This window comes from Oryzias latipes, chromosome 15 (genome assembly GCF_053564925.1).
Source record: "Oryzias latipes strain Hd-rR chromosome 15, Olatipes_Hd-rR_3.1".
Lineage (NCBI taxonomy): Eukaryota > Metazoa > Chordata > Actinopteri > Beloniformes > Adrianichthyidae > Oryzias > Oryzias latipes.
In genome coordinates, this window is record NC_136251.1 from 6,337,643 (window position 1) to 6,351,242 (window position 13,600).

The 13,600-nt window shown below is 40.6% G+C and overlaps 1 protein-coding gene across 4 annotated transcripts in view; it reads right to left on the reverse strand.

Annotated features, from left to right (window-relative positions):
* The window catches only part of hspa12a (heat shock protein 12A), a 69,016-nt gene that overhangs the window by 6,262 nt on the left and 49,154 nt on the right, over positions 1 to 13,600 (reverse strand). For 2 of the 4 annotated variants that reach the window (XM_004076919.4, XM_011484066.3), the window contains exons 8-11: positions 7,682 to 7,768; positions 5,469 to 5,573; positions 5,127 to 5,385; positions 2,907 to 3,010 (exon numbers count right to left, since the gene is read on the reverse strand). In XM_004076919.4, coding sequence (XP_004076967.1) covers positions 2,907 to 3,010; positions 5,127 to 5,385; positions 5,469 to 5,573; positions 7,682 to 7,768 — 555 coding nt within the window. The remainder of the gene's footprint in view (positions 1 to 2,906; positions 3,011 to 5,126; positions 5,386 to 5,468; positions 5,574 to 7,681; positions 7,769 to 13,600) is intronic. The other 2 variants (XM_011484067.3, XM_078932288.1) reach the window with 1 other exon arrangement.

Consider the following 13,600-nt stretch of genomic DNA (forward strand, 5'->3'; position numbering starts at 1 on the left):
GGTGGGACGGTTGGGGCAGAGCAACCCCGCCCCTCTTCCACATCCCATTTCTGGGGGCTGTCTGTTCAGAGCAGGGGGCTTATGGCCCGCCCAGAATAATTTCTAAGTCACAAAAAACATCTTTTTCAAACTTTATTTTTTTATCTGCTCCTGAATGAAGGAAAAACCCAGAAATGCAATTTTAAGCTTAATTCTCTTTATTTGTCCTATCTCATCAGAAAAACGCCACAAAGACACTACTTTTGTTGTTAAGCTTCGGGTAACATTATTAACATGTTTATTTTTATCTTGATTTTGACAGGTTTCCATGAGCAACTCAAGCAAGACCCATTCAGTATCAAACAACATCAATTCAACGTTTTCTCATAGTTCAGTCTTTAACTCATAAGCTGTCAAAGCCCAGGGAGACCAGAGCCCAGCTCTGTATTAGTGGAGCCTTGTCATGAAACAGTTGATTGGGGACAGAAATTGGAAAAGAAATGCACAGGACTTCTCTAGTGAACAAGAATGTGTGAAAAAAAAGTTTTTGTTTTTTCTGAATTTGCTTTTTACTTTTTATTTAGTTGCATTTTTCTGGGGTTTAATAGAAAATGTAGAGTAAATCACAAAAATGGTTAAAAGTTTGTTTTGGAAGCATAAGCAAACATTTCTGTTTAGTTCGGTTGGAGAACGAGAAGACTGGAAGTAGAGAAGAAAAAAACAAAAAAAAACAAAAAATAAAAACCTCACAGCCCCCCAAGATTGACAAACGAGAAGTAGAGGTGGGTGATCCGGCCAATAAAATTAATACGGATTTTTTTCAATGTAATCCATTTTTCTCCCCTTGTTTTTACTTTTTTTTAACAAAAATCACAAATGAGGGAAAATATTTAACAAAAACGATTTTATGTCAACATCTCCTTTGGAAAGGATCTTTAACACAAAGTTCCATTAAATCCAAGCTGTAAAAATGTTTGCAGATCAATGCAGCAGATGTTTTGTGAGCTACCGCTAGAAAGACAAATCCTAGAACACTCAAAAACTGGGGGAAGGTGGAGGAGTGGAAGCCCCCCCCCCCTAGCTCCGCCTCTGCTTTACACATCACAAAAAATGAAGCAATGATGACTACAATCAGTCACACCTCAGCTCCACAGTCGGCCTTCACAAAGTCTCCTCACTTACCTCAACCCTAAATGGAAGCAGCTGCATTTCCAGAAGAACATTCAGGGTTGAATGCTACATTGCCGAATGAAAATGAAACTAAAGGGGTAATAATTCGCCAAAAAAAAATCGATATATCTAAATAAATACACGATCAACGTTGACCATAAATAAAGTAAAAACAGCACAATAACAAAAAAGATATTTTTGTGAAAAATGTGAGCGCTGGGTATCGAACCAGCGAGCTTCTGGACCAAGGATTTCCCATGTATTTCAATCCTGGAAAATCTTGAAAAGTTCAAGGATTTGAAGCTGGAAAAAGCTGAACATTTGAATAGTTGAATGGTTAAAAAAGCTGAAAAATTGTAGAAGGAGTTAAGCAGCAAAAAATGGCGGAAGATACTAGAATAAAGAAAAAGAAACAGGAAAACAACAGGTTGAATGTTTTATAGCATAGGACTCTTTTGAAAGATAAAACAATGAACGGTTGTTCATTGTTTTATCTTTTTTTTCCATTGTTTTAGCTCAGTCTCTGGCATTTTGGTTCCCACATATTCCTGACAGTTACCCCTTAAAATCCAAGGATTTCAAGTCTTTTTATGGTGACCGTTTTAGAAGGTGAAGCCACAAAAGACAAATGTTTTACAGTGTGAGAGAGCATTTTAAATTCCATGCAGACCAATCCAAGCTCAAGTAATGTGACCCATTTTGCCGGCAGAGGAAATCATGAATCATGCAGACTGCAAGTTTAAACCACAAAGTCTTTTTGATCTCTGAGAAACAAAAACATTTCTCCAACATATGAGAATGCAACTCAAAAGGATTCCACGTTTTTTAAAGTTTTCCAAACAGTTTTAAAGACCGACTCCTTAGAAAATTGTGTTTTTGGTGTTTTAGCATGTTCTTGTGGCATGTTTCTGATGATGGAGGACATTTATGAAGAAAATTACGCTTAAACTTGCATTTCTGAGTATTTCTTTATTCAAATCTTTTTGAATCAGGCGCAGATGAAAAAATGCAGTTTGAGAAAGAACTGATGTGTGACGTAGAAAATATGCTGGGCGTGCCTTAAGTTCCCTGCTTTCAACAACAGGGAGGGGAAGGGGGGGCGGGGTTGCTACTTGCCAACAGCCTCGCCCACAACTCGGAGGGGAATTTCTAATCAACTTATGCCGCTCTGCAGAAACTATGTCTTAGAAAACGACACAGGTTTTGTAGTTTTGGCTCAAAACAACATAATCATAATGAAAAGACCCCTGGAAACACTTTGGAAGTCGATTAAACGATGATCATAGTGGAACTTTAAATTAGCATTAGACAAACAAATCTCCTTGAACAAAAACCAATTCAATCTAAAGTTATAAACAATAACATTTGCATTTTTTTAACTTTGCTTTATGCATGCCATTGCCATCTTGATGTCAAGCTTTGTACACCTGACTTGCATTTTGTTGTAACCCTTGTGCTATCCTAGGCACTTTAACATTGGGAGTAGGGTCATCTAGACCCACTAGACAGTGCTCTGAACCTTTTTTCTTCAATGATTTGTGATCTTCACTGGTGTCCATGGATTACATGAAATCTTTCCACCTTTATCCACCTTTGTCACGGTAGGGAGAACACGTCAATGTAAGGGTGGGGTCATAGGGTTAATGTAGAACCCTGGCATGTGGATGGATTGACTTTGGACTGAAGGTGAACGTCTTTTTTTCCACTTCTTGACATCTTTGTGCACTAAAACTTGTCAAATCATAAAAGGAGCTTACTGAGGTGCTGAATGATGTGGTCTATAGTGGGTTTGAAGAGGGAATTCATGGCGTCCGGACTCATCCTCAGCATCCCCTGAGACGACCATTTAACAAAGTCCACACTAAACAGGAAGAAAAGATGGGAAAAAAATGTCAGCAGTTTCATTTAGAAACAAATACATGTAGTGAAAGAAAATGCATGCCACTCGTTTGCTGCCATTTAAGAGCTTCTCTAATGGAGACTCACTCTCTAATATAATGTTTCCCCAAATGTAGACCAGACGCTGGATGTGAGTGTGGGAGCTGGAACAGTTTTTTCTTTCTAAGCTTAGAATTTAAGTTAGCTTTTTTTGCTGTTTGCTCAATGATTTGCTAGAATGAAGTTTTAAAAAGACTCTGGGATTGGTGTAATCTGTAAGGGAGATCCAGATCAACGTTTTATGCAAATTCAGTTTGAATAGCTTCTTGTTGCATTATGTTTCATTAAAAAGAGTTGTTGTTGAACTAGCACAGATTTCATGACCCGGAATCCAAATTTCACGACAGCTTCTCATTTAAAAGGAGCTAAAACAAACATGACAATCCACAGAGGATGACAGAACTTTCAGAGGAGAATACTGTCTGGAAAGAGAAAACAACCTCCTCTCGCATGACTGATATGACCATATTTGTTGCAGTATATGTGTATATGTGGTTAAAATCTTAACCACATATACTAACTGACAGTAGCCAAAGATTTGTTGCAGGTGCCTTCAGACTGTCCGGATCTGTTCACCATTCAGCTTCTCACGCTCAGACATTGTTGGAATTTTTCGAAGACTGCATCATCCTTGTGGAGGCATTCGTTGAGTTAATGGAATCACCATGAAAGAGGCTTACGTTAGGTTTGGACATTTTGTGCACTCTGATTCCCCACAGAGGAATCATTGCTGTGATGCAGCCTCAAAGACTTTTTGAAGACTTTTTTCCATCAGTCTGATTTCTGACATCTCACCATCTCCATGATGTTAATGTCTGTCTGTTGACTAATCGATCGGACTTTCCTTCTGTGGTCCCATGTGTGTAATTAATGGACAGCAGCAGACACATGATGGAGCAATGGCAGCTGCTGTCTGATGACCACAGCAGGACAGACTGAGCTCATGGCAGAGCACTGAGGATACACCTCAGCCATAGCCTTTCAGAGAAATGGAAATGTCTTTTGATGTCTTTAAAACTGCACGTGGCAAAAGACTGGCTACATGGCTTTGCTCAGAAGACATTTTAAGAAATCCCAATAGTTTTGAAATAACAGGCATTGTTTTCCTCAGCAATGTCACATCTGCTTTTAATCACCATGGAAACGAAGAGTCCAAAGCAAGGGCGCTTTGTCATCTGTGTTTATGGGTCAAACTGCTATCTTCCTTTTTGGAGTAGAAACATGAAATGGAAAACAAATAAAAGGTTTGATAACAATCCATCCATCCATCCATCCATCAAACCGTCCGTCCATCCATCCATCCATCCATCAAACCGTCCGTCCATCCATCCATCCATCCATCCATCCAACCGTCTGTCCATCAAACCGTCCGTCCATCCATCCATCCATCCATCCATCCATGCATTTTTTTTAGTTTTTACAAACAATAATAATAAACAACTTGTGTCCTATTTGGTGTAATGAATAACAGACTTTTGTGTAACATTGTTGAAATCAGTGATACTCTGTCTTTGAATAACTATGACAATTTTCATTTGGAAATATCTGCAAAATTGAACATGAACAGCAGCCATTATTTAGTACAAAATTGCTGTAAACAAGATAAAAAATGAATAAGTCAAGTAACTGCCTGGCACATTGATAGTAACTTTTGAAAAACAAAGCCATAGTCATTGCATTATTTCGAAAAATAGCTGTAAATCAGATATTAATTCTGTGAATATATATTATAATGTCTTTGTTAAAAATAAATGACACCATTTAGTGCAAATGTGGTGTAAACAAAAATAAAATTCTCCCAGAAAAAAAAAATCAAGTAGCTACGAACTTTCCTTTAAGTTATTTAAGACACTAATTGCTTTCAAAATGAATGACCAGAGAATCAATCACGGTACTAAATATCGCGATTTATCACCATATCGATATTTTGGCACACCCCTCATATTGTAGTTTCATGGAAGCGTTGTACTCATCTCCTGGTTGTGAAAAATATTATATTTTAACAGGTATTCTCTTTCCAGCTTTCTGCGTGAACTTACTTGCTTTTGCGCAGGGCATGCTCCACACTGTGACCCCTAAACTTCTTGTAGTAATCGATGAAGGAGAAGGGCAGGTTGATGTTCAGGGGGTTGGTTCTGTCAGGAGCCGCTGCTCTCTTCCTGGACTCAAAGGCAATCATCAGGTCCACCCAGGCAGCCGGCCTCTTTATCTTGAACTGATCGATAAAATCCTGGCCAAAGATCCTACACAGCAACTTTTCAAACTCAAAATCAATGCCAATGGAGCCGTAGGGTCCTCCTGGGAAAAGATGTGTTGATAATTAGAGTCAAATGACTCAAAGCTTTTTCAGCTAAAATAATTATGCCTCATAGTCCCATTACCAGAGGCTTTGTAGAGCTCTTTTAGATGTCCCTCTGGAAGTCGAATCTGATGAACCGTCAGGTCCACCGTTCCTCCACCACAGTCCACAACCACATACCGGTCACCTGCAAATAGAAGACAGAAAAACACTGCTTAGTGTGTGCAGTAAACAGAGGCATGAAGCGTCTGCAAATGCATGCGGTCTGAAAGCATCCTCTTTGCCAGCCTCATTACTTCCTGTCTGACATTAACTAGCAGGGATCCTTCATAAAAACGATGGATAAGAACCCCGATGACCTGTATCTTCTGCCTACAGGTGATGAAAGAAGAGAAGGAGGGGAACATGAGGCTATGAGGGGCTGCTGAGTTCAACATCCAGTTGGAATTGAGGTCAAATCAATGTCTTGTAATTTTGGTAATAATTGTTATAATAGAAGATGTACGTTTCATGAGTGTTTTATGTGCAGCACCAAACATGAGCACTGGCCAGCCACATCAGGACCTAATCTGACTGAGTTGCCGTATTAACAAGAGTTGTGTCAGGCAGACTGAATGGGTAAAGTGTCACATGACTGGCACCTTATGGAGGCTGGGGTGGCCCAAACCCCCGAAACTAGCAGTTTTAGGCCCTGTTTAATGGATCTAAAGCTGAAGTTCCTGGTCTCTGAATGCTGGGAGTGATTGTCAGCCAAAGAAAGCTGTTCTTTTTTGAGAGCCTACAAGCTACAAGAATCCAAATGGTTTCTTTTTGATTCTTTCTATAAAGAAAGGTAATCCTTCAAACTCAAAAGTACTAAAAAAGTTTATCTTTGGCGCACTGCCTTAAAGTGATGAATGTCCTCAGTTGGTTTCAACACTGGCTGGTTATTGACAGCTGAAAGTGCCGGTTGCTATTGGCAACTGTGATACACTCAAAAGACCCAAAAGATTTCACCTTAAAAATAGTTAAAGTAATAAAGTTGTTTTCGTTTTATACAAAACCTCTGGCACTAACTGATTATAGCTTTGTTGATCTGCTTTAACTAGTTTACCTGCAAGTTCAACATCAAGTTCAACTTAACTAATTTGAAGTTTAACAGAGTATTCTGCAACCCAAACAGTGATCTCCAACCCTGTTCCGCATGCTTGCTTTGCAGTTAACCCTGCTTCAGTAATTATTGCTCACCTGGATCAGGATCAGTTGTGTTTAGTCAGAATCTGGGCTCACTCAACCCAGCTAATCAATCAGGGCAGTAGCTCACAAGGACCAGGGTTGGAGACGCCTGGATGGACCATTTTCATGTGAGTAAATGATGTCCGGACTTTTTAAAAAATGATTCGGGGCTCAAGTCACCCCAAAGCGGTCTTAGTGCCTCATAACGCAACTGGGACAAGCAGTGATGCAAAACAAACCTTTTTATTCTTAGTCCAAATAAAACATTGTATGTATGACTAATGTCATTCTGGACAAAACAGAAGGTTAAGGACTGATGCTTGCTTTTCTTCACTTTGACAATGTTCTAATTTTTTTATCCTCTTCTCAATAATAATATAATTGTGTGCAAAACTGTGATGCTCGACCCACTTCCCACTCTGGTTTGCTTGAGGGGATCTATTAAACTTTGAGCTTTTTTTAGGCAGAAACAGCTCCTTACTTAAGGTCAGAGCTCGGGTTGGTGCAACACAAGATAGAAAACAATCTTAGAAGAAGTTTAAATTTTAGGTTTACAATATTTCAGTGCAGGGAGCTTTTAATGGCGAAGCTACACTGCAAAAACTGAATCTTAACATAAAAAGACTTGTTCAAAATGTTTTTATTTTCTCGATTGCAAGAAAAATATTCCAAAAAGGAAGGTTTTTAATACCAAATGTATCTTATTTTAGTGACAAGAATTCTTGTTTTCCTTTTTTCTTACCCCATTGGCAGAATCTTTTGCTTAGTTAAAGAAAATCTGCCACCAATGGGGTGAGAATTTCAGACTTATTTCTAATGGGTTTGTTTTTACAGTGTGTGCTGCTCACAGACGTGCCAGTATGTTACTCTGCCATGAACATTCTTCTTAAAAATGTCAGTCAGCTTTTGTTGATCATCTCTGAGGACTCTCCACTAATGTGATGTTAGTTTTTCAAAGACAATCATGCCATCCATGTATGCCACTCTAAAACTGTGCCAGCATAAGACACGAGGGAAGCAGGTACCCTGCAGACAGAGGCAAAGGGAATCAAACAGATGAGTTCAAGAGAAGCACTCTACCTTCTTCCAGCTCCGACCAAAGCTCTCCTATGACATTTTCCACCAAAAAGGTGCGGCTCTGTCGGTTGCGGCGAACATGCTCCTTAGCTGGTTGTTAACAGAGAGAGAAGGTCGTGGTGAGTGCGATGATGGCGTGAAGCTCTGCTGAGAGAAGCTGTGCAGTTCATGTACAGAGGTGCAGGAGACAAGCAGCAGGCTGGGGTGAACACACATCCACACCGTGACAACGTCCTGCACAGTCAACAAATCACTGGTGCACATTGTCAGCAAAAAGAGGAATGGAAAGCGCATTAAGCCCTTCCTACTGTTCAGTTCATGCACACAGGTGCTCCACAACAAGTTTTTTACTTTGGGAAAAGATAGGATAGATTTTTATGCAAACGTGACAAATATCTAACATTGAAAGTTCATTCAAACATTGAAACAGTAAAATGTGTTGTACAAACGTTTGACATTATTTGACAGAAATATCAAACAGTCCATCTTTGCAGGTGGGGTGTCAGCTTCATCCACCCTGTGCAAGGTCATGGAGGATACCTGAGCCTATTCTAGCCATGGCCCTGGCTTGGACTCACAGACTTTAGGAAGCGCCCCTCAAGTAATCAACAGTTGCCCAAATCCATTGCTCATTGCATCAACCCCTAAAAGTTGGCCTATCTCCTCCTAATCATTGGCGTTCCATTGGCGTTTTATAATTTCCTCTTCTTTTCAGACCTCTTTGGTGCAGCAGATGGACCGAGGTTTCCAGAGGAAACTCTCAAAATATGAGCGCAATCTAGTTGTGGGGTTGTCTGTTCCTGGTTCTTGACACCGACCAAAGACTATTGCCAAATAGTACAGCCCTGACACAATTCCTTCAACCAGGATTCCTTTCCTTCCCTCTGGAAAACCAGTGTCTTAGGAGGTAATGCATCAGACTCTGGAGTGCTCTCCCAACTCTCTAACTCTAAGAACAAGCTGCATCGGTGTGCCGTCTTCTCCTGGAGACAGGAATCATCTGAGAGGAATTACCGCATTGGTGACAAAGAGGTCCAAGTTAATCAACTGCTACTTGTGAAGTAGAGACTTTGATTCTATGGGGCAAAACACACAGTTTGGACTGATTTATCTGAGCGACACTAAACTCCCTAAACATTGGCAAGTTTCTTTTGAGTCCTGCACTAACAATCAGACCCCAGATCCTCTGTCTCTACAGTTTTGTCTTACCCATGAATCCCCTGTGCCAGCACCCATCCTTCCTTCTGCCAAACCACACACCCCTGTCCAACAATCCTCTGTATGTCCCCCGTGGGGAACTGTATTCTCAGGCCCAGTCTGGTCTTCTTCACCGTCTCCCTGTTCCCAGATACCCCTGGTCTCCCACCGTAGGATTTCATTGTTGGTCTGCCACCCTCATCACATCACTCAGTAGTCCTCACAGCTGTCAACAAATTCAGCAAAACTGCATTTTTGTTGATCTCCCCAAATTTTTGACCGACACGGACAGGGATCCGGATCCAACAAAGCTTTCAGGTTTAAGGCACACGAGGCTTTGTCAGTTTAGGTCCAACGCTTGGTGCAATGGTGAGCCTCTCTGCTGGTTTTTACTCCAGTCTAATGGCCAGAGAGGTGCACTCCTGGGTCCTGGGCTCAGCAGCTACCTAGGGCAGACTTTGTAAACAACTTTCACTGGTCGTCTGCTATCAGTCTTACTTTTTAAAAAGTGTCCTTTGAAGACCAGCCGACTCTTTTTTTCTTTATACTAAGTGGACGTTGCTTCTCTAGTCTAACATCACATCAAAAGACAAAACGTTTGAGAGCGACGCTCAAGCAGTTCTCCTCAGGACTGTGGAGTTCCTGCCCCCTTTTTACGGGCATGAACATAGTTTGGCTTTCCATTCAATATTTTCCTCTCAAGGGGGGAATTCATATGTAAATCATCTTGTTTACAGACAGAAGGACCTTCCAATCTTTGACTGTGGAGCTCTCTCTTCCCTCCAACATGAAGATTCATGCTGTTTTACATGTGTCCCAACTGAAGCTAGTGTCTGTCATCCACCCTCCAACCCCCACCCAGGTTTGTAGATCTCTTTCCTGCATTTTCAGTTTGCCAATTTCCAACAGTTGAAATACATTCCACTGTATTTAAGAGCAGTCACCAGTTCCCAGTTTAAACTGTGTGGTACTGAGCCCACATCTGTGTTCAGGCTTTTGATGTGCTGCCAAAGCAACTTGAACTTCTGCTCTCTTGTTCCAATGACCTTTGAGGAAGATTTTCCCAGCAGCCTCCAGTCTTCAGCGACTTCCTGCCTCTGATTTATGGCACATAGGTCACTTTTTTCTGACTATTAGACATTATCTCGTAAGTGACAATTGGTGCTTTACGTTCACACTGGCGTCGAGAGCGCACATTTAAGCGACTGCTTTCAATAAAAAGTCTATAGCTGCGTTTACATGGGCTAAAGTAATCGGAAAGAACGCCTGATCGGAAGAAAAATGCGTCACGTGAACACGCCGTTCAGAATACTCTGCCCCGATCAGACTTGTTCGGATCAAAATTTCTTTCCGATCGAGATAGGTGGGTTATGCCGATTGTTGATCCGAACAAATCCGAAAAATAATATAATGAGCAAACAGGCGCTTCATAATATTCATAGCAGTAATAAAAGAAAGTTTAGATGATCATCTCGTTTATTACCGAGCTGCTGCATAAATGTATGTGGCAGCTGTTTGTTTACATCGGGACTCATTTCCTCTTCCGGTTTTTCAACACTACTGCGCATGCCCAAATGATTTATTCTGACCGAGAGTGTGACCATGTGACCGTTTGTTCTAATCGTAAAATTTTTTTCTGATCCCATGAACACGGGTGGATTTTAATCAGACCATTGATCCGATCAAGATATTTTGCACATTTATGTAAACAAGTTTCGGGCTTCGGCGTTAAAAACTCTTGCATTCACGCATCACTATGCACGTTTTTAGGTCTGTTTTTGGGTTCTATATACAAATCGCTCGTCCGTTGATAATGAAAGTTAAACCAGTTAAATGGATGGCGTCCCTTTTCATTCATAAAAGTGGCAACTGTTTTAGTTGCAGTTTCTGCCCAGATGGAATTATAAGACAAGTATTTCATGTATTGGAATAGAGCTGTGAAAGAAAACGCCTGAAGGAAGATCCATGAGATTTACACCACTTCAGCATTTCAAGTACAAGTGCTAGAATCAGGTAGTGACGGTCCAGTGTGAACACTGTAATGGTAAAGCCTGTTCAAGAACCTGTGTTCACACATGCCCGTTGTGTACAAGCGTTACCGTCATCAATTACCCATGAAGCATGATTTTATGCTGTGGGAGGAAGCCGGAGAGTCTGGAGAAAAGCCACGCATGCACGAGAAAATGCAAACTCCACACAGAAAAACCCACAAGAACCAGGAGCTTCTCACTGAGGGGGGACAGTAGTGATTGTCTTCTAGTTAGCTCACGCTCACTGTTTAACTTACTAACGTTTTTATCAACTGTCAATTTGAACACAATGACACATGTTGTCATGAAATGGAGTTTTTTTCTCTCTGAACATGCATTTCAAATATGATAAAGCTGACAAGTCGTGATATCATAACATTCAACAGATCTGCAAATAATCCTTCTTGTTTATACTAGCATGTCGCTAAGCTACAACAGTTCCAAAGTGAGTTGGAAAGAGTAGACAGCGAGTCACAAGATGGTTTCAAGTATATCTTTGAGTGATCCACTGTGACTGAATCACAAAATCTGAGCACACAGAGAGTCTCTACAGATCCTCAGAGCTTTTGCATGGAACCACTTAAGATCTGTGCTATTGCAGGAGCTTGGATTCATCCAAAGTCTATTTTGTAGTGAAGTGGGGGTTTGTGAGACATCTTGTGAGGAAACTGGACTGAAACTGATAGTAGACTAAACCAGATGTTGCACAACACCTGTGGGACATTTCCAAAGGGATAGCAAATGAGACTGTCCTTTTATCGAGTAAATAAAAACTGCTGGTGTTTTTTCCCCACATTTTATTTTTGTTTCTCACTGACTTACAGAAACTAAGTTATAGCCTTTTTTTTCCAGGTGTGACTTTTTGGAGAAACGATTTGCTTTGAAATTTCAGCAGCACATATTCCACAGCTCTTGTTAAGCTAGAAATTGAGAACCTTCATACCAATTTCATGACCTTTTTTTAGATGAACTATTGTTTGCTGTGATCAATCAAAGATGCTACCTGATGTTAGATTCTAATTCAGCAGCTTGAGTCTGTCAGTCTTTGGCTTATTTGGCCCCCGTCTTTTATCTTCTCATTATCTTCTTGTCACCACCTTCTTTTCTATTTAAGTAAAGTTCTTAAAGGTCTTCTTCAGCAGAGGTCAAGCTGACATGTAGTGATAAGCAGCAGACTATTCTGGGCTGCATAACATGGAGGGAACTAAAGTGAGAAGTCCCACTCGAGACTCAAGCAGGAAGGATTGGATGGGGATTTCTTCCTGCACAGAGGCCACACAACAGGCAACAGGAAAGACTGTGCAGCAAGGATGAGAGGTCAGCAGTTAACAATGCCTCAGCCAGATGTTACACCAACAAAGATCCACCCATCTTCCCCTTTTCCTATTTAAAGAACGGTTTTCAAATGACAGGATCAGAGGGTTTTATTGGGAAACCTATTTGTTACTGTTAAGGTTTCATCACAAAGTATAGAATAATTGTATATATTCTTTCACATGTTCAGAAAATGATCACTATGTACATTAACAGTGCATCAAAGCAGTCTTTAAGTGAGAGTCTTTAACTTCTAGACCACTTAAGGTAGAGGTCCCCTACCCCCAGTCTGTGGAACAGTCGGTACCAGGTCGCAGAGGGAAAAAAACCTTTATTCTCCCCATTTTATTCATTATCTGATTCTGAAGGACGTTTTATTCTAAAACTACCTAATTCTCTCCACCACGCCTGAATCATTCTTGATGCATGTCTAGTTGCTCGGTCACATCTTAAAGAAAATAGTCAGTGATGAAAAAGAAGAGGATCCTCTGACGTAAGAGGACAAGAGAAATCTGCATTTAACAGACAAAAAACTGGAGTTTTTAGAGGCAGTTGTTCTCACAGAGCACCATAAAGCCCAACCCTAATTCTACCCTTCAAATTATAGGGGCATTTGGAGGGCTAGGCTTGTCCATTTTTAAAGGTCTAACCCTCACGAGGGGGCATCCCTCTGCCATGGTCTGAGGAGAAACGCATTTCTTCACGTGTTGTGCTCTGGAGCACAGAAGTTTACATTTAAATGTAAGTATTGACCTTTTGTTTTTGTTTTTTTGTTTTTAGCATGACTTTTTAAAGTTCTAGTACCGATGTTATGTATTCCAGAGTGCTGACAGCTCTGTGCTAACGTAGCTGACCAGCGACTATTGATGACGTCATCGAGTGGGGGTGACGTCCGAATTAGAAGACACTTTTCCATAACTCTCTGTTTGGAGGGCTAAATGTAGGGGTAGGGAGAAGAATTCAGATTTGGCCTAATAAATATGCAGAAAATTCTGTGGAAATTTGGAAAATACCAGTTTTAGTTATGTTTTAGTTATTTTTTTTGCTGTATTTATGTTTTGTACCTTAAAAGTCAGACAAAGCTGAAGTTGGCCTCCAATTTTTTTAATTTCCACTTTAACAGTTATAGGTTCAGGGAATATCTACATCCTTTTTAATGGTTCCTACAGGAAATCCAGAGTACGAATACAATTTAATGTAGCTACAGATATTTTACACAGGACAAAGATAAACCTTATCCTCAAACATTAAGGGACACTGGAAGCGGAAAAAAACCAAAAGAAAATTGGACGCCAACGTCCGCCCAGGCCGGTCTGTGAAAATATTTTCTGATGCTTGTCTGCGGCGTGAAAAAGGCCGGAGACCTTCTGAATTAAAAGGA